General features: G+C 48.5%; 2 protein-coding genes across 4 annotated transcripts; one reads left to right on the forward strand and one right to left on the reverse strand.

Moving 5' to 3' along the window:
• Positions 1-28: 28 nt before the first annotated feature.
• Positions 29-8,983, forward strand: LOC122363792 (zinc finger CCHC domain-containing protein 8 homolog). Of its 2 annotated transcripts, XM_043333443.1 has the most exons (8): positions 29-621; positions 1,467-1,650; positions 1,870-2,042; positions 3,256-3,467; positions 4,153-4,265; positions 4,636-4,795; positions 5,150-5,205; positions 7,885-8,983. In XM_043333443.1, the coding sequence occupies exons 1-8, from the start codon at positions 401-403 to the stop codon at positions 8,284-8,286; spliced, it is 1,521 nt and encodes a 506-aa protein (XP_043189378.1). In that variant the 5' UTR covers positions 29-400; the 3' UTR covers positions 8,287-8,983. The 2 variants fall into 2 exon arrangements, with proteins under 2 accessions (XP_043189378.1, XP_043189379.1); XM_043333444.1 differs by lacking the exons at positions 29-621; positions 1,467-1,650; positions 1,870-2,042 and adding an exon at positions 2,268-2,817.
• Positions 8,984-14,029: 5,046 nt separating this feature from the next.
• LOC122363793 (small integral membrane protein 14-like) lies at positions 14,030-17,643 on the reverse strand. 2 transcript variants are annotated; one of them, XM_043333446.1, is made up of 6 exons: positions 17,575-17,643; positions 16,479-16,559; positions 16,132-16,203; positions 15,857-15,905; positions 15,370-15,512; positions 14,030-15,124 (listed from the first exon to the last, which is right to left on the reverse strand). In XM_043333446.1, exons 3-6 carry the CDS (start codon positions 16,201-16,203, stop codon positions 15,080-15,082), a joined length of 309 nt encoding a protein of 102 aa, XP_043189381.1. In that variant the 5' UTR covers positions 16,479-16,559; positions 17,575-17,643; the 3' UTR covers positions 14,030-15,079. The 2 variants fall into 2 exon arrangements, with proteins under 2 accessions (XP_043189381.1, XP_043189380.1); XM_043333445.1 differs by having other exon boundaries at positions 17,504-17,581.
• Between the last annotated feature and the right edge of the window lie 3,112 nt (positions 17,644-20,755).

Here is a 20,755-nt window from a genome sequence, read left to right on the forward strand (position 1 = left end):
CAATATTATGTATTTTCCTCAATTTTTTGACGAGGACATGTTGTCATCTAATTTTCAAAGTAATCTTTTTTCATTTTTTTGTCACATAATTCCAGTAACAGAAATTGCAAAAAAAAAGTTTGGATTGTTTTTTGTTACGTGAGTCTCTGATGGGCTTTATCAATAACGTCATACTATCAAGTGAACATTTGTTTATTCTCTAGAGGCTGGTCGGTGTGCCGTTTACTGTTTATTCCGCTATTTCTGTCATAAGTTTCTGTTCTGGGAGGAGAGTTGCTACGATTTTAAAAAATTGCATCCATTGTGCATATTTTTTAACGAAGCATAGGGTCTGGCTGAAATGTGCCTGACTTCAATTATTTGATTTCAAGGAAGATTTTGATATATTTCTGGCTCAACAATGGAGAAGACAGACGAACATGAGGTCATTACTTTGGACGAGACCTCGACTGCTAGTGACTCTAGCCTGGGAAATAATTCAAAAAGAAAGGCAGAGGATGATTCAGAATGTATTGTTGAATCTGTCCAAGAAAGAAAACGATTTTGTCATGGAGAAGAAACTAACAGTCTCACTGATTCTCCAATCATGACTGTAGCTTTTCAGTCTGAAGACATCTCAAGGTGGGTATAATGTTCATGCCCTTAGGGTGAATCTTATGACCTATGCCTATCAAAAGACATGTTATCTATAGCCAGAACTTATCTATTCTCTATCAGTTATCTATTCTCCATGCTATATAACATGATAACAATGAGGAATTGCTGAAATGCTCACCATGGTAGTGCTCACCATAGTAGATAGGAAAGAGGCATAGGGAGCGGATGCTCATGGGATGCTGCCTCTTCTCGATGTCATATGACGGTCATATCTGTTTTTGAATGTGTCGATGTTTGGACTCAGTACCACATGTTCAGGCAGTTGGTTCCATTGGTCCACAACTCTTGAAAAGAAGAATTGATTGCGTCTGTGCAGTCGATGTCTTGGCTTGTGCAGTCTGAGTGCATGTCCGTGTGTCCTTTCCCGGTTTGTGCTGATCTCTAATTTCAAAAACTCTTCTCCAGCATTTACCTTGTCATGTCCATGGACCAGCTTGTAGACCTCAATCATGGAAATGGAAAAAGTAGTACCCATTTGGAACTTGGCCCATTTTGGCACTAAAAAAAAACACGCACACACAGCAAGCATGATTGTTTTTATGGCAGCTGGCAAATAGTTGAATGTTAATTTGTTTGATATGTTCTTACAACAGCTGTTCATATATGCTTCTCATCACAATATTATCTTTAATTATCCTTTAGAAGCTTAAGCAACATATATGCTAAATTACGTGATTGTGTAACTTTGCTCTGTTGACTTCAAGAGGTCACATTGTGGTATTTTGTGCTGTGGTTTATTGTAGTTGTGTTGGGGAATAGTGGTATTTTACATCTATTTTTTAACAACTGGTGTTATACTCTTTTTTCAGAAAGTACAGCAAGGACATAACTGACTTTATCTCTCAGCTTACAAAGTCAGAAATTGCTACATCTGTCCAGAAGGATGGCAAGCCATGCCTGGAGTTCTTTGCAGACCCTGAGGAGCAGAGAGATGCTGCAAACTCTCAGGCTGCTGGTAACCAGCAAACAGACTCTGCACCACAATATGAGCAGGTCAGCAGCTTTAACTTGTTGTACCTACTGATATTTCTACATGTGTTGATGATGATGAATTGGGGTTTTTGGGCGCCCGGACTACAGTGGTCATCGGCGAATCTACATGTGTTAATGCTTTTTGTTGTATTTTCCTTGTCTGGGTGAACAAAAACTAAAATGAACACACATGGCCTGATACTAAAATATAACTCATATTATTCTCTATTTCTCTTTCAGATGTTTACAGGGGTCGTTGGTGGAAGAGGTGAAGTTAAAAATAAAGCTGAAACAAAGCCAAAAAATGTCTGTTTCAACTGTGAGGGCGACCATATGATCGCGGAGTGCCAGCTGCCTCGTGATGGAGCAAGAATTGCCAAAAACCGCAGTGCACATGTCAGCAAAAATCCCGTGTAAGTCAACACATGTTCTGTTTGAGGCCCATTGTGCTGTCAAATGAAACAATGTAAACCGTATACGCTGTGTAATTACTTGTTAAAGGGATCCTCCCACCTTCAAAAAAGCTAATGAATTGACACGAAAGTGATGTACTTGTTCAGAAAGTGCAAAAATGGGTATCTTTCAAAAATCACCAAAAAATATTCACCTGTTTTCAAGATATTACACCTGAACTTTTTGGGGGGCCTCCACTTTTCCTATGACGTCACTTGGAAGCAATAAATTGGCATCCTATAAGTGCTGCAGATATTGCACACAAAGCAGTATGCATATACTAACACGTTTTACCAAAGGTTTTAGTACAAGTTACGTTAGATCTGCACTGACGTCACAAATTCTAGGGGGGGGGGGGGCATTCAAACGCATTAGCCCTTTAGGCCTTAGAAATTCGAAAACTGCTGATTTTGGAATTAAATATCTCGGAATTAAAACATCTCTCGATATAATGAGTGCCCAAACCGGTAATTGAAAGTCAGGAACCCCAATTTGGCTATCTCGACTCAAAACTAATGTTAATGTGGGATGGTCACTTAAAGTGACTTAAAGTGTTTGATTGTGCTACCAGAGCATTCTTGCAGAATGTCCACCATGCAGCATGTTAACTACCAGCCATTTTAGCAACTGCTTGTAATTCAATATGTATCAGTGCCGTTGTCTGATTATAACACCTTGTGGTGGGGCGTTTCTATGCCCCTCTAACCTGGCTCCTGGGCCACGTAGTGACATGCGGTAAGTGTTGTTCAAGAGCATCAAAGGTCACTGAATACTATGGCCATTTTTTTAATGAAGTCAAATGTTAGATCAACAGAGGTTATTGAAGGTTAATTTTCCCGTTTTTTTTCATTCTTGGATGAGTGCTCATAGCTCGTAGACTAATAGAAGTGGTTATATTGCAAAAAAAAAAACATAGCTCTTCTTTGCATTTTCTCTGTATGTTTACACTTTTAAAGGGTTTAGCCGTCACAGAGTAACTACAATGAAAATTGGCGTTTTTATGAAAAACGCATGAAACAATGTTTCATGCAAACTTGTACGATAGTGGTTTTCATGCATATTAGACGATCATTATCCCCAATATTCTGATGAAGCACAATTCGTGTACTGTTGTATGTTGGTGTGTGTTGCCGTGCCCTGACCCGGTGTCGCCGGCCACTGGTGTGGGCGCAGCTACAGCCGCTACCACGAGGAGGCCGACCAGCGCTATGGTCACCTGGCGCCCGGCTCCCTGAGCGACGGTCTGCGCGAGGCGCTCGGCCTGCAGGACCTGGAGCTGCCGCTGCACATTTACCGGATGCGCGTGCAGGGCTACCCGCCGGGCTGGCTGCGCTCGGCGCGTCTGCAGCGCTCCAACATCTCCGTTCACCACGAGCCGGCGCCCGGTGAGCGGACGGTGGGCCGGTGACGGGGCAGAGGAGCGGCCAGAGGGCTGTTCAGTCGGGGGCAGAATGGGTGTCTTTAGAGCAGGAGAGCAGAGTGTGTGATAAAGTGTGATTGGGGCGTGAATTTTAATTTTTGAAAACTTTTGCTCCAGCACTGCAATCGCTATAAGCTTGCCATTTCTTGAAAAACGATATTGGATGAGAGCATCTGTGATACTTTGTACCTCTGACCTCACGGCCATATCTTTTTACCACATTTTTCTTTTCAAGTTTTGCCTAGTTTTACCGCCGAAGTGCTCTTGCATATTCAAGTTTGTTTCATAGCTGATCATCCTTAGCCGCTACCTAATTATGATTTGTGAATGTGCAGCGGACGAACTATTCAGTTGAACCAATCAGGGGTGGAGAAATGTGCCGAGTTGGGGTTGCACGGGCGCAGCAAATCCGCCGGCGCCCTGGCGGTGACCTTGACCTCCGCTGTCTGGTGCGGCTCCAAAGCCAAGCCGGCGCAGCCGGCGTGGAATTGGGAAGACTCGTGCTACCCCAACTCGGCACAATTGTCCACCCCTGGAACCAATAACGGTCAGAGCAGTAATTTCGGGGGTATAGCGAATATACTATATAGGACCGGTACTTAACAGTCATTTGTCCAACGCTCGATTAATGTTGTATTTATGCGTTACAGAGTCGGCCAAAGAAGACGGCAAACTGTCTGAAAAGGAGGAGGAGCATTATGACCTGACCAAGCTCATCTCGTACCCTGGCTTCAACGTCGATTGTCCAAATGGCTTCCCAGTGGTAAGTCAGGCGACTACGTAGGTTTCGAGTGATTTGCGCGATGACCGTCAGCTTTCAAGGTCTGATATCACCTAATTAGTTTTGTATTTGTAAGTTTAATGTCATCATAGGTCATGTACTGTTCTTGCGCATTTCTTAGTAAGTTGTTACTCTAGCGTTTTGGGTAATTCCAATGTTTTTGGCTACATATGTGTTTGCCGCAAGCTGTGCTGAGCCACCTCACAAGTCACTAGAAGTAGATAGTCATGCAGTCACTAGATCCTAGCCACCTCGGCATTTTATTAAGGTGTTGACCGTCCGGTTCGCCCTCGTCTTTCGGACGGTATCCTGTCGCTACGGACGCTGAATATCACCGGTTTATCTGCTCCAGGACCCACGGCGGCACGCCTACCCGCCCATGTCGAGGTACTGGTCGCTGCGTGCCATGAAGCGGCGGCTGCGGCGGGCGCCGGCCGCGCGCAGGGCCGGTCTCCAGCGCGAGCAGCCGGCCGACCTGCCCTCTAGTGTCAGAGAGAAGCCGACCACCAACGGTCAGTAGCACTAGCGGCTGCTCAGTGCTCCAACAGCTCGTGTTAGAGAATGGGCTGTGATGGCATGACTACTTTGGCGCAATCGACCCTTAAAATGTGTTATCTGGTCGAATCATTAAAAGCATCTTTGATTGGTCCAATGACCAATGTATACCATACACGATTAATACAGCATAATTTTGTCATGCCAGCTCGATTATCCCAAAGGATTGAGGCCACAGTTGTATCATTGGGTGCTTTGTTTCGTCATGCTGGCACACGGTTTACCGCTAAGATCACGTCTGTCTCCTGATGTATCATTAGCGTGTGTCTCAGCAGTGACTATAAACTCAGTAATGTTTTGTCTGTCGGCAGGCGAGGGTCCGGAGCCGACTGACGCGGCGGCGGGGACCACTGGTAACGGAGACAGGGTGAGTGGGCCACCTATATCCGGCCGCGGTGCTAGTTCGGTGGCTGTGGATTGATGCCATTCGGCACACCCGACAGCCGTCGGTATATCTGTTGTTGGAGAGCAGAGCTGGCTGTCGGGTGGGCGGTGGGTGCAGAGCTGTTCAGGCCTGCCACCAGGTGGCGTCTGTGCATAGGACCTGTATGATGCCTAGGTGGACCGTGTTAGGCACGGTAGCTGTCTGCCGCTGAGATGCACATCCAGTTCGGATCTACCATTAGATTCCCGGCTGCACGTCAAACCTCGAGCATCTTTAAAAATTAACCTGATCGGTGAAAAAGCTTATGGCTAAGTGTAAGAACTCGAACCATTCTTTGTTCTGCTTGACTTAAAATGAGTGACAGCGGTCACCCAGTCATTGACTCAGCCAATGGACGGTTTGAGAAGTCTGCAATATTCCAAATCCTTGTCTCCACTTGTTAAACGATTTTTTATCCCACTCAAAGCCGTGTCTCGACTATAACTTGTCGACTTTTCGATGCTGCGAACCCTGACCGCGCCCCTGAGTCGGTTGCGTCTGTTCGCTTCTGGTGGTCCCCACATGTCGCGGTCCGTGTATCGGCGGTGCCCGGCGGTACGCTGACGTGTCCCCGCGGCCCGGTGTCGGCGGTGGTCGGCGGTACGTTGACGTGTCCCTGCGGCCCGTATCGACCGGTGGCCGTGACCCAGGTGTCGGCACGGGCCGCACCTGGCCGCGACCGTGAGACCTCGACAGCCGCCACCGTCCGCTGCCGCAGCGGAGACGGCACCGTCCTCTCTGAAACCCAGACAGGGGCGCCAGGGAACGCCGATTGATTGGGGAATCTGCGTCAGGGATTATGTGGGTCGTAACACGCTCTAAAGTCTAAAGCCTCAATAATAATTTAAAAAAAGACACGTCTTACCCAGTCCAACTAACACCACGAAAAATAATATGCTCTTATCGCCGAAAACTTTGTACTACAACCTATGGTTGTCTTGGTTCCACCGCGCCGATCGGTGAAACCAAGGCGCCTTCCACCACGGGCCGGCTGTTCATTCACTGAAGTCGTGTTCCCTCCGCTCAATATTGTATGACGTGATTTCATGCAGTATTACACCGACCCAGCCGTGTGAACCATTGGCATGACGTCATCAGTTTCCCTGGGCGACATGTCGCCCTCCTGCCCGCCTGGCTCCTGTCGCTGTGCGTTGTGTGTAACTGTATACAACTGTTCAGTGTTCTGTTCAGGCCTACCGATCCTGTGTTCGGTTTGGAGTTACTAGTGCCTAAAATGACGGTTTGATTCCGGGCGGGGGGGGGGGCCTTTAAGGCCCCCCCCCCTTCAGGTTTTTCTTGTGCCATTGCCAAACGCCGCAAGACTGAAAGCTCATAGGTACTCGGTGACTTTTTCTAAACATTCATTGCGCACCTTTTGACAAAAAAAAAGTTGCCGGGTAAGGTCAGGTCAGGTCACCTGAGGCGGTTTGTTGACCCCACCTCAGAAAAGTTTGCAATCATGCCAGAGCTAGAGTTTTTGACTTATCAATTTCTTCTCTTCAGGTTTTAGTTAGGGTACCAGTATGTGCAATTTATATATCTCATAATTTTTATATCTGTGACCTGAGGTCAGGCCAGACTCGTGACCTTTACATTGCAAGCCCATGGGAAAATATTGAAATGCCTCCTGCTTCGTGTAAACGAGTCAAAACCACCCAATTCTTTTAGTATTATGGAAGATTATCTCATCGGTAATGATCCTGGTGCCGCTTATTGACAGGGGCACCGGGAAAGGTCATCTGAGGTCATGTGACGTCATAAATCGTTTTCTGTCAATAAATCACGACATGATGGTGCTAAAGACTTGTAAGTGGTACGAAACTGCTCGCCTGGTCAAGGCGCGTCGTTTGGTATGCAGCATGACCATACGCCACAACCGCATTGGTGAATGATCTGACCTTGACCTCAGGTCAAATTTCAAACTGACCTGCGAAGGTCACCGCATACTTATTTCGCATCGCCTCGACGAGAGCAACAAAAAATGTATTAATTTTATGTCTTTATGTTTCTTAGTTTAAAAGTTATATAAGTAACCACAGATAACATTAGTACTACTGTTATCTGTGAAGTAACTAATTCCAAAACATTTTATCGTTGATGACCTCTGGTGACCTCAATATTGACCTAACCCAAAAATGTTTTATGTAAAATTTGTAGATCTTCAAACGACCTATCAAACGCCGTTTTGTGTGTAGTTCTTGATATCTGAAGAGGGGGCCGAAAAGCCCCCCCCCCCCCCCCCGCCCAGAATCGAACCTTTCAGAGCCCGCCCGGAATAGGGTTAAGTTCCTGATGGGCGCCGATGGTTGTAGCAGCCTTGTAGTGCCCGAAACCCCAACCAATAGTTTTGTTTCTGAGATCTGCGAGAATGCATAGGTACGGCTGTCCAGATGCATGCCAGGGGCGTGCCGATAATCGCTCAGTCGTGAAGGCTGACCACATCCCCATTACACGAATTTTATCACTTAAACCACTTATCTAACAAACTTGCGATTAAAGCATAAATTATATAAGCTTCCCTAGGCGTGGGCAATTGTCGGCCCGCCATGAGCTGGTGTATGTATGGGGGCGGTCAGTCCCCCATTCGAGATCCCGTCTGATCGTGCCTTCCGTCCGCCGCAGGAGGGCTCTCCCTCTCTGGAGACGCTGGAGGAGCAGCGGCGCGCGCTGCTCGACTCGCTGGAGACGCCGGCCGCCGACGGAGAAGAGGGAGAGCTGGATGACGACGAGGAGGAGGTGGAGGAGATGGAGGAGCAGGAGCAGGTGTCTGAGCTGGTGCACGCGCCGCCGGCCGCCTGCTCGACGCCGCAGGCGCCAGTACTAACCCCAGGCGCGTCCCGGCGCCGCGAGCTCGGCACCCCGGTGGCCGCCGCCAGCCCGCACATCGTCTACGACGCCGAGAAATGGTCGGCCGGCATCACCGAGCATATTCCGTACGAGAACCTGCCGGGCGCCACCGGCGCCTGGGACCGCATGAGCTCCCTGATGAAGAAGGTGCGCGACCATCTGACCGGTAAGAAGTAGGGTCTCGGTGGGTGGCGGTCAGCGGCGGTGACGTATCTGACCGGAAGATGGTCGGGACGGGGTCAGTCCGCAGCGCCACCGCCGCGGGGGTTACAGACGAGTCGGCAAAAAGAGCGACTGAGGGGACCGCAGTGACCAGCTGCGGTTGAGGTCGCACAGTTCGGAGATCGATGTTACCTGTTGGATGCTTTCCGAGCAGACCTCGATCCTAAGAGCTGTGACCATGACCGGATCAGAAGTGATGGTAACTTACCGAGCAGCAGGACATGCGGAGCGAAATGCATCGCTTCAGGTGCCACTGAAAGTTCAACATATTTTAGTACCTAAACTACAGTACATTTAGTGTGGCTTAGCAGTGCAGTAGGCAGTTTTGCGATTTTATACTGGAGCGTTGCAGGAAATTCATTAAATGAGCCGAGGAGATGGTGCGATAATAGTTTGAGTGCGGTAGCGTGAATGTGCTATGCTTGAAGTGCTCGGTAGACTCCGGCCTAGCCGACACTGGTCGGCGACTGTGTTACAAAACCTCTCGCCGTCAGTATGGTCAGGCTAAATGAATTAGATGGATGATGTTTGTTGTTTGAGTGTTAATGTCCATCGCCTCACCGACTGCCGCTCACGCAAAGTTCAGAAATTTGCCATTGCCATTTCCACTTTTATTGCAGCCGAGGTCAATAAAATATCGCTGAGCCCACCACCCCTGTTTGTACGAAGGTTGATTGTCAGTTCATAGTCAGGCAGCATGCTTTCCGCTGCATCCAACGAAACGAACTACCAAACATTGCCGGTGAGGTGATCGAAAGGAACCCAGGGCGGGAACCGCGTGCTTCCATCGGCGTACAAATCAAATAGAACATCGAGCCTCGATCATTCACCAAACACAATTGTGTTTTGTTATGTAACCGTGGTCAGCGTGGTCCCAGCAGCTGTCTTATTTTGTATGCCGTCAGTTCCACGAGCTGTGAGCCGGTCGGACGCGCGTATATGTAGGGAGCAGTCTGTGTGCTGACGGCCCGAGTCTAATCGGCCGGTACAGGTGTCACGGGGTGGCGCAGGTGTCTCACCCCCGGCCGGCCTCGTTCCGTACAGCTGGGAGCGAGCGAAGGGTGCACAGCGAGAGGCAGACTGACGGCTGGGATAGCCGATAGGGTTAGTTAGTGGTACGTTAATTGGGTTTTACAGACGGGTCATTCGCGCAGGATAGTGTAGGGTCAGAGGTGTCGCAGAGGTGGAATATGTTATTTTGGGCCGACTGAGTCGCCCTCAACGAATTTACTGACATTAAACTCAATTGAAGTGGTTTGTGTTGGCATTTTATCAACCCATGGCACGTCTCGTCTGTCGTACGAATGAAGCATTAAATAATTGATCAGGAACTGTGCGGGAGCTCAAGGTCCTGTGCGCGCTCAGGCGCCTACTGTGGACGTCAAACCGTGTGGGACGCGACTTTTTCGCAATAACTTTTGAATACGTTGCCTCTCAAGAACGAAACTTCGGCAATGGACGTTTCAGACCCCGGCCTAATTTTTATTACTAAGGTTTTTCAATGTCCGATCAATATTTAGGGCACTTCCCGTTCACTCGTAATGCTAAGTGAAATATCAGCCCGGATGGCGGCTATCGTCAGGCTGCTCGCGAAGCCCCGCCTACGAACTACGAATTCCCTGCCATCTACCGTTCAGACACGACTGCCATCTGTCGGTCGATCCTCACTCGGAACGGGTTCTGCATGCTGTGTGCGTCGGGTCTCAGATGGGCGGACATCTCGAAACCGAGATTGTTCAGTATGGCCTTTTACCAGGTTTTTTAATCCGAGAAAAAAACGAGATTGTTCAGTATGGCCCTTTACCAAATTAACTACGAATGATTGACTTAGCAGCAGGGATGCAGAGCCTTGAACATTTGAGTCAGCTCCAGCTCCGGCTCCGGCTCCGAATAAAATGGCAATACGGCTCCGGCTCCGGCTCCCACTCAGGGCAAAATATGACGGCTCCGGCGGATCCGGATCCCCTCCGGCTATGCGTACCGGTGCATTACGGAAACATTTAAGTTGGGGCATATTGGGGCTTGGCAGGATAACAGGAAGTGTACTAACGTTCCTGACGGTTTGGTATCTACAAGAAACTAAAATTAAAATTTTAATTAAAAAATTAACTTGACTGTGTAAATATATTATATTATTATGTATCTCATTTACGTAATTACGTTGACAAACTTATTAAATAATCATTTAATTATTTTCTGTTATTCTTAAATCATCGTAATATTTGGCGTACGCGCATAGTCTTCCTATCTGGGTGACATTCTTAGCGAGTCGAAGAAAATATTTCATTGATAGAAGTGCGAACAGTCAACACAAGCATGAATAACGTACGCCATGCGGCTGGGTGTGTTGGCAGGAAGCACCGCGTACCAACCCCTACGGACCGCGACTGACCGGTCTTGGGTCAGGTAGCGCCTCAGGCAACGGCCAGCCGAGGCGGAGCTTAGCTCCAACGTCACACTATGGCTCCGCCCCTTGTGGAGTAGCCTCTGCTCACCGAGAGAGTTTCAGGAGCAAAATTTAACATTACGAGTGAACGGGAAGTGCCCTAAATATTGATCGGACATTGAAAAACCTTAGTAATAAAAATTAGGCCGGGGTCTGAAACGTTCATTGCCGAAGTTTCGTTCTTGAGAGGCAACGCATTCAAAAGTTATTGCGAAAAAGTCGCGTCCCACGCGGTTTGACGTCCACAGTAGACACGACCCACTTGTTATCGCTCCGTTTCCGGGCTACTGTTTTCCATGCTCGTGCGAGCTAAGAAATCTCGTTTTTCACGTTATGTAGGTTCTCCATCACTCCCTTTCATGCCTGCCAACTGCCAAGTATACTGTATAGTTTCGATGTCGCCTCGCTAAGCCGAAAATGAGATCGGAACTCAGCGCTTATATTGAATGCCAGAGATGACTTTGGTAATTACTAATTAGTGTCAGCGAGCCCAGGGCAGCGTTTGGCAGTGTTGATCCCTGGTGATAAACAGACGCCTGGCAATCCCGCAGAGCGCCGCCGGGGCGCCTCGTTACGTGAATCCTGGCCGTGTAAGCGGACCAATGCGTCCATACGTAAAGCTTAATAGTGCATACGTTTGGCACGATGGCTGATGGTATGCGTCAAATATTGCTCAGCTGTTTCCTCCATGTGTACCTAAATGGATTAATTTTCATGTGCCTGATGCAGAATCAGTACAGAAACCGCTTATAATGAACACACACCCAAACCAGTCTAACGTTAATTTGAAAGCCGGCCTATAATCTTCCCGATTGTCAAAGTATTATTGATGTTCACCATTAGAAATCCTGGCCAGTTGATAAACAAATACTCTGGCGTGGGGTCGGAGGAACGGCATTGTCTGCTGCTCCGAACAGCTGTGAAGTGTGAGCTGACGTGGCGTTCTGCGCTGACAGGCCAGACCTTGGTGGGGAGTTTAGTGCAGACGCTGCCGACAGCCTGCATTCGTCAGCCGCCGATTGCAGATAACCGCCGACTTGGGGAGGGGGAGGGGGACAGTACCTACGCGCCACTGTGAGCCGACTGACTTGGGGCGACCCGCGGCCCTCCACAGACTGAGACCGGACCGAGTTGTGACCTGACCCACAGTCGTGCCACCGGTAACCGCGGCAGTCATGTCACCGTGTCGGGTCGGACCGGCCGGCCGGGACCGAGCCGTCACGCCGCCACCACCGCTGCCGGTCGGCCGGCCGGGCGGGACACTTTCCCGACTCTCACTGAAGGAGTCCGGCGCTTAGTAGGCATTGTGTCGGGTCGTCGGGTACTATTGTGCACTGCATACACTGAGGCAGCCTTTCCTGTTGCATACACGACGGAACGGCAGATCTTGGAGTGGTCCGCGCAGAGCAAACGGCGAGTCGACGGAGTTTGCCCAGGGCCGTCCCGGATCTCAACGTCCGAACGGAGGGAGTGCTATGGAACTACATCATAGCAGTAGAATCTCTTGCGAGTGCCCGTACATTCGTAAGCTCAAGAACAGTTTTATCATCACTTCTGCATTATTGGCCAGTACGGTCTTGTTTAATCCCTGTGCACCATGTGTGAGCTAGTCAACCGCCCATGACGAGCGTTAGTCACACCAGCTGGCATTTGCCGGCACTGCACTGGTGGACTGGCCTGTAGCCCACTGTTTGGTCCTGTGACCTTTGACGTGGCCGGGGATCCCAGTCGGGCCAGCACAACTGCAGCACAGTCGTGCACTGTCAAAACATGCTGTGTCACAGCATTCATGTAAAACATCGCACAAAATCAGACGAACTTAACGTTCTATGATTTTTAAACGTTCATAAATACGATGTAAAATACCCACAGTCGACACATTGTTTTCAAATTGTGTGCCATATGCCGAAAACCTCAAGCTTTCACCTCTGGGTGTCGAAGGAAAATGAATTACACAGCCAACGAAGCGAGCGGATCGGGGAGGAAATATCGCATTCAGCATTGGTAAACGAGGAAACAACGCAGCCAGTAAACCGGTAACTTGCGATGTTTGAAGACGTTCAGAAATGCGAGGGATAGCTGCAGCGAGTTCCGCCCCGCTATCGCCGCTGTTCAGCGCAGTCACGGAGCGGATACTCGGTCCTAGGACTGGCTCAGTCGGAGAGGATGTGGGGTGAGCTGTCCGGCTACGGCGGCGAACCGGTCCGATGCGCTCAGTTCCGTCCGTCCTAACCGGTACCACCTGACCCACAGTGGTGAGCGTGGACCGCCCGCTCTGCGCAAGGCAGTCGTCACGACGGCGCCGAGAAGGACGGCTGGGACGCTACACCGGGCCGTAATACAGATAGTGAGCACTGAGCGGATTTCGCGGATTGATTGTTGACGAGATAGTGTTGCTTGAGTGTCACCGATAGAAAATCGTTGGCTTAATTGGGTCCCGTGCACATATTTTGTTACCTCCCCTCCCCTCCCCAATCCGACCAAGCTGCCTCCACCGGCCACCTGACAGGAAGGGACCATCTGACATTACCCCGTTCCCCTCCCATTGCGATGAGCCTCTGCACCGCGGCTGCCGGCCCTGCTGTGCGGAATGCCTTTGTCGGCTCGCCAGCAGCTCGGACGGGGCACGGCGGCAGCCCTCCACGTCAACGCAGCGCTGCCGCGCCGACCAACCGGTGCCGAGCGTGCCCCCTCCCCTCCCCCTCAGGTCACACCCCCCGGCCGTTCCGGGACAGAGCCGCACAGACCGTCTGGCAGCCGCGCCCGGCCTTTTCCGACGATAACGCCACAACAAAGACAGCACGTGCTTCTCCGGGGATCCCAGCTGCGTATAACATGTCACGGAAGCCGGGATTATTGGCGACGTGATGTCCTGGCAGCAGTCCCAACAGCTTCTGTGATCCCGAGACCTGTGAGGAGCAAAGTGCTCAAATGTCTGGCGCAAAGTAAGCCAAGAACGGCGTAGGGTGTAGGCGATGTGTCCCAGAAATACATTGATAGTTATTGGGTACTAAATCGAGAAAGCTGGCGCAATGCATGAGAATTAATTGCAGGCAATGTCTTCCTCTTCACGATCGTTGATTTTTTTCTCCGGTAGCCGGTAACCCTTCGAATACCCAATGGAGGAGTTGACTAATGAGTGACAGTGACTGGTTTGTAAAACACATGTCATTCTGTCCCCTGAATTACGTAGCTTCATTGGCAGATGCCAATATCTCCCACTTTTGGCCTTGAGTCGGTGGTAAGACTCCATTTTTAAGTGTCGGCTGTGTATTGAGCTGTCGACAGACAGATGGTCCGTTCCCGGCGCACCAATCGCGGACAGGCGAACCTCTCAGGCGCCGGCTGCGGTGCCGACTGTAGATGAGGGGCGCCAACGAACAGCGGTATGCATCCCCCAGTGAAGTTCCAGCCACAACCGAGACGGAGACGGCCGCCACTCCAGGCGGCTGCGCACGCAGTCGGTAACAGAAAAAAGGCACGCGAGAATACTCAACACCGGGTGCGGACACGGTGGAACTTCACAAACAGCCGGGAATGTACTGACATTTGAAAAGTTCCGACGACAGTATCTATAAATATTAGATAGTTACGCGCTAACAAATGAACTACCTCGTATGGGATAATATATCTATAGCTAGCTATATTGTCTATTGGTATCAGGCGAACGCACGTGACGAATGACGACCCAAAAATTTCTGCCCCACAGCAAAACCTCAATCCCGGCCAAAGTGCACACAGAACTTAAAGCAATTTCCAAAATCTACCCGAATGCAACCGATCAAGGGAGCATGGCTATAAATATGTCAATCTTGACCCCATGTGCAGCTATGTGATGACGTCAGTATGCTCGTCCTCGGGTGCCACGGGCGGTGACGTCACTCGCAGCGCGGGTCAGTACCAGTGACGTCACTCGGGCCGGCGTCAGTGACGTCCACGGATATGGAGGCGCTTTCCGGACGTACTGAGAGCGTTCGGCGGTGTCCCTGTCCACAGCGGGAGAGGGGCCGATGGGGGGAGCGGTGCCGGCGTCTGTGAGCGACCGGTGCCGTCACTGCCGCCGGCCCGGCTGACCCCACTGACCTACCTACCGCGGGCGGCTGCTGACGGCCGGCGGCGGGCGGTGGCCGCCGCTCGCTCGGCACCTGAGCCGCGGTAAAACCTTCAGTGTCCAATAGACCGTGTACAAGCCGTGAGACGGGGCGGCCGGCGGCGGCGGCCAGGCCGCGCCGCCGGCAGAATCGGGCGGATATCACAGCAGAGCGGGCTGGTCGGAGGCCGGGCTGGGTCCGAGGTCGGCCGCTAGTTGGCCGTCGGCGGCGGGTTGTTGCCCGGCCCGCCCTGGTCCTGACGAACGCAGACACAGACACCGGTCAGGAACACAGAAGTCAATCGCAGGAACACAACAAAAAGCGGTCGAATTTTTAAGCAATGCGCGTACAAAACGTAGCAGCTTTCAGGAAGGCTGACTTTAACCAGTCTCATGATGGTTAAAGTCCCATCTAAAACACCTGTGCTCCCCGAACTCGCGACTTATCGGGGAGCACAACACTCATGTAGGGACACTGGAACCGTACCACGCGTGAACCCACCAGTCGTGCCGGCTTCGTGTCGCCGCGGTTGCGGAGCGAGCTGGGTCTGAACAGGTAGAGCAGCACGCCGAGCACCACCCACACCATGGCCATCAGGAACAGGTCGTTACCGCCGCCGGAGGCGTCCGCCTGCGGGCCCGGCACTGCCGGCACACGGCACACGCGGGCGTGACTGGAGACGGCGGGGCGAGCACAACAGCCGCTGACGCGTCAACACACTGTCCACCAGCTGCGTGCGGTAAACGCGCTAAACCGCTGTTTGTTTACAGGCATCCTGAGCCAACTCACGCCTCCTTGGTACTCAACGCATTTGCGTTATTGAAAAGTTCATTATTTAGAATGTATATGTGATGTAGTATTAAGGTTTCAGATTCAGAATTGGACACAGAGCCAAATAAATCGTCCTTACATGACAGCAGGCATACAATCAATGAAAAAATTGTTGCTGAAAATGCAGATAACTACTCGGAGAAATAAAACCACTTACGTTCTCCAAAACATTCACTGTCTGTGCAGAATCCCTGCATTCCACGAAGCTGAAAACGAGTACCAAACATTAAAGATGCATCATGTCTTCCTGTAGTAGCCAGGAATTCATACAACATTGGCATCTTTTAAGGCTTATTAATAGAAAGCAGAACATCAAATCATATAAAATGCCAGGGACATTTTGCATGACCACACATAATAAGCAAACAATAAATGGTATTGGTGAGTTCCAACTACTCAACAAAGAAGCATAAAAAGTGAATGACAACTGACCAGTGAGATCAGTCTCCTCATTGCCATTCCATGGTCCCAGATGCACGCACATGGGTCATATCCGTCAGCCATCTGAAACAACACCATTACCACATGAGACATCCAGCACCTTACCACAATCTGCTGCAAATTTGACACAATCATCATGCATTATTGCAATGTTAAGTGGACCCATTTTAAAATCAAAATTACTATTCAGACAAGATAAATGAGAATAAGGTACATACTTCTTTTGAGACAATTCTTAGCAATCAGCTTTACTACATAAGCTTCATGCCTTACCCTTTTTAGTTACCAATAGTAGACAATACCTAGAAATAAATAACATTAAATTTCCTTGTACTTACATTTGTTTTCTGGTTGACTCAAAGATTGTTATGATTTTCAGAGAAAACAAGTAATTTAAAGGTTGCCAAATGAAGATGTGTCTGAAAAAAATGCATTGTTATTGTCAAAATACTTGTGAAAACAAATTGTGTCAAGCCTGAGGAGACATGCCTAGCAGTTACCATCAGGGACAGCCTGAGACAAAGCAAGTAGATAGGTATTCAAAGAAATGACTCATAGATGTTTTTATCACACTGCATTACTGTATAAGCTTGTAGAAAAATTATGGTAGGTGACTTGAATTTCAACGTCAATGTAACATTCTCAGGAATGATATGAAATTACCACCTGAAACATGAAGCTTGAAATTTAATAACAACATCAGTGATCAGCTGCAGTGGATATGATAAGCCAGTTTTACCAATAGGATAAAGTGGGCTGCTGTTTTTATCTTAGACTCCAACAAGTTTTGCAATAATACAAATTAATACCTGCTGATAAAAGCAAATCAGTTTAGCATGGTGATATCATTTTTCACGTCAGTTGTTCATGTTAAGCTTGGGTGCCAAAATCCTGGATCAAATTCTGGCAATAAATGAAAGCAGCCTGTGATTTTTCCTGATGGTTAGATTGGCCTTAGCTCTTATAATTTTCATAGGTTATATATATATATATATATATATATATATATATATATATATATATATATATATATATATAAATTGTGTAGGTACTAAAACAGATGGCTAGAACTCTGCGCCACGTCCATATCACTGGAAAGAAACATTATGCAAGTGCCAATGAAAAACTGAATATCAAACTTAAATTAGATATCAAATGTAACAGAAATTACACAGAAGAATAACAAATCAGATTGAAGAAAATTCTCTTAAATGAGCAATGACCTTGAAATTATGCAAAGGCACCATCCAACACATCATGACATTATTGATATTGACATGAAAAACTCTGCTGGGCCCAGAAAGGCCCCTTGACTTTCATTGGATAAGATGGTCAATCAGGCAAAATAATCGATATAACCCACCAATTCGAATAATCCACAACCCAGTACATCCAGCAAACTAACTTTTATCCATAGACAACAACCCAACGAACCTTGAGAGAATCGCACACAGATGTTTGTTGTTTACAAACTTTCGATGCTACACGTCTCACTGCCAAGATCCCGTATGTTGTCAAAATAACGTACATTTAGCAATTTTTAAATATTTCTACACAAATTTTATTTCTTATGATTAAATTTAAATTTTTATATATGTTAAACTAATGATTGATTATAATAACGATCATCTTACCAACGAAATGCCACTAAAAGAGTATTGACGTCATCAAAATTGTGTGATTTTATGTCGACGCCCATGGCTCCTAAAAATATGACCACTAAATAAATATTTGCTAAGCTTCATAGTCTATTCGGGTGATAAATGACAGATATTGCTCGTAAGGCCCACCATTAGCAGCTGGTTTTTAATAAATCTTGCTTTTTTTCTTTCCAATAGCTAAAAAGGGGCACTCAGCACTGAGACGGCTCGAGCAAGGACAGCCCTCATCACTTGGATCAGTGGTCGGCAGGTCCTCCAGGGTCGTGCCCCCTTTTTTGGCGCCAGGCAGGGCCATTACCCCCACCCTACCAGACACCATTGGTGATACAACCAATGTTACTGAAATTCCATACTTTTCCGTGACTCTTTGGGTAGGTACCATATCTGCGAGAAACCGCAGGCCCCTCCCCTGCGGTTTCTCGCAAATATCTCAAAAACGTTGGCACGGAGCGCCACCATTTTGGAACATTTTATCATACATCGTTTCTGCACATGTTGTGAATATTTCAGACCAGAGTCACTCAAAGTCAGGTCACCAGATCGATCACGTCAAGTGACCTCACCTCAGTAAAGACTGCAACGCCTACTTTAGCTGCATTGAGTGACAGATCTCTTTCAAACTTTCAGGAATTGATAAAGGCAACAACATGTACAAAATTTGTATCTCGGAGATTTGATGTCGGTGACCAAAGTTCAGGTCAATTTCACGCCCTCTCCCATTATAAATGGGAGAGGGCGCAAAGTCAATGGTACAAAATTGAAAGGCGCCTCTTTTGGACCAGTGTCATTCCTAACACTGTGACACTCTTATTTACAAGTAAACATGACCGCTGAACCGGAAAATTGCACCCGTAACCCCGCTGTATGTCCCTGAGGTCATTTCAGGTCATGAATGGTATCTAACAGCTATTCGCTAATAACTTTTGATAAAGGCATCCCAGAGCGATGAAAATGCCTTACATATAAGTGTTCAGCTCGACGATACGGATCGACTGATGTGCAACAAAACATTCGATGCTTCTCGACGGGAGGATCACGATGCTGATAAAAGTGAGCTCTTGCAAGTTTTGAGTGAAAAGTTATTTAAGAAAAACTATCAGCAAGCATCGTACATTTTGGTAGCTTTTGTCTCCTGCAGGCTAAACCACCTTCGGTTGAATCTGAGGGCAGGCATCAGAAAAAACGTTAAGAGAGCTATCGAATGCGTTTTTCCGCAGCGCTGTAGCTCTATCCTTTCCTGAGCTATAGGCCAGTTTGTCGAAAATTGTCAAAGGTTGACCTGGAAATTGGCGAAATTTTACGTTCGATGACCTCTGGTGACCTGACCTTTGATTTGACCTAAAAGGTGACCATAGTTTTTTCTTCATCATTTCTTACGCTCTTTCGATCGCCGACTACGGCGTTTCGCTAGTGACCCAGGAGCCAAGTTAATAGGGGGTGTTCTACCTCCATCTCCAGCAGGGCGTGGAAATCCAGGAGCCCCAGCAGGGCGCGGGTTAACCCCCATACGTATATGGGTAGCGGGTATTTTTCGAGAATAGATCACGTTAAAAGGGTCGGATCACGAAAAAAAACTGTACCATCGAGCCGATCATTTTTATCTGTCCTGAAAATGGCATGACCTTAACCCAAATAACCGTTGATTTGTGAGATTTTCTTGGGATCATGGCAGGCCACAAAATCTCACTTCAAGAAGTTACAGCAGGACCCGATTAACTCGGCAGTTGTTATTGACCTATGGGAGGTCACCCAATGACCAACGACCTTTAAATTGGGTAGCAGCGGCTGCTTATCTTCACGGGCAACACGCTCAATTTTTCTGCAAAGCTCCAGCTCAGAGACCGAGACGCTCAGGTCAGGGTGTAATGGACGACTCCTCTCCCTCGCGTTAGTGACTGTGAAAACGCCAATGTGAGACGAGCGCCGGCGTAGGTACATGACAGTTACTTTCCACGACTGTACGGAATGGTGAGCAGCTACATGAAAATTGGCATGCGCCTGCTAATCAGTTCATGCTTTGTGCGTTTGACCTCGACTAATCTTTGAATCCTGGGGCACAACAGTTGCGATGTTTGTCCCATCAAGGGAGCCATTAATTCTAAAAAAGATGAGGCTTTCTCAGAGGCCCTCATTACCCCCCGCCGAAGGGCGCCATTACCCCCAAAGGGGGCATGCCCCACCATTTGCCGACCCCTGACTTGGATACATTACGCATCATTACGCATGCGATCCGTTTTTCTCTGCATATGCAGCTGATTGAGAGTGAACCTATCTTTAAGACAAAAATTGCCGAATAATCTCTACCTACATGCAAATATTCCTGAATGCCTGTTTCCTCGCATTTCCGTATGTTTCCGCATTTGTTGTGTTAGTGTTCGCCCATTGTCTACATAATTCAATTGAAGCAGTAGGTGGCGCTGTTTTACTAGTCCCCTTTGATGTGGTGGCGGGCTGATCGGTTCGCCCACGTCCTTTTACAGCGTCTCTCTAATGTGTCGGGGGGGGGGGGGGTCTGTACTCCGTAGGTACCCTGACCGTCCCTGACCGGCCCCTGATCGAGCTAGGGCTTTGCGGGAAATACGAGCGTGCTACCCCCGTGATGAGCATGAGACGAGAGGGACAAAGGCGGTGGAACGAGAGGGGGGGGGGGGCACCCACCGGGACACAGTGCCCCCCTTTGATTTTGGCATTTTAACATTAGTCCTATGGGCGTTGCATGGAAAGAACGGGACCAAAAGTCGGCAGTCCCCCCCCGGCCCCCCTTAATTGAAGGTGTTCCGCCGCCACTGAAGAGGGAGAAATTTAAACATACTCAATTGTTAGGTCCTAGGTCATGGAGTGACCTATAAGGTCAGGCTAATGGCCCAAAATTCGGGAACACCGGGACCTGCTAAAATTTTGTTAAGCGACTTTGTTACGTTTTCAGAAGCCTCAAGCCTGATTACAAAGTCCGT

The sequence above is a fragment of the Amphibalanus amphitrite genome, unplaced genomic scaffold, assembly GCF_019059575.1.
Source record: "Amphibalanus amphitrite isolate SeventyFive unplaced genomic scaffold, NRLGWU_Aamphi_draft 000640F_arrow, whole genome shotgun sequence".
Taxonomy (NCBI): domain Eukaryota; kingdom Metazoa; phylum Arthropoda; class Thecostraca; order Balanomorpha; family Balanidae; genus Amphibalanus; species Amphibalanus amphitrite.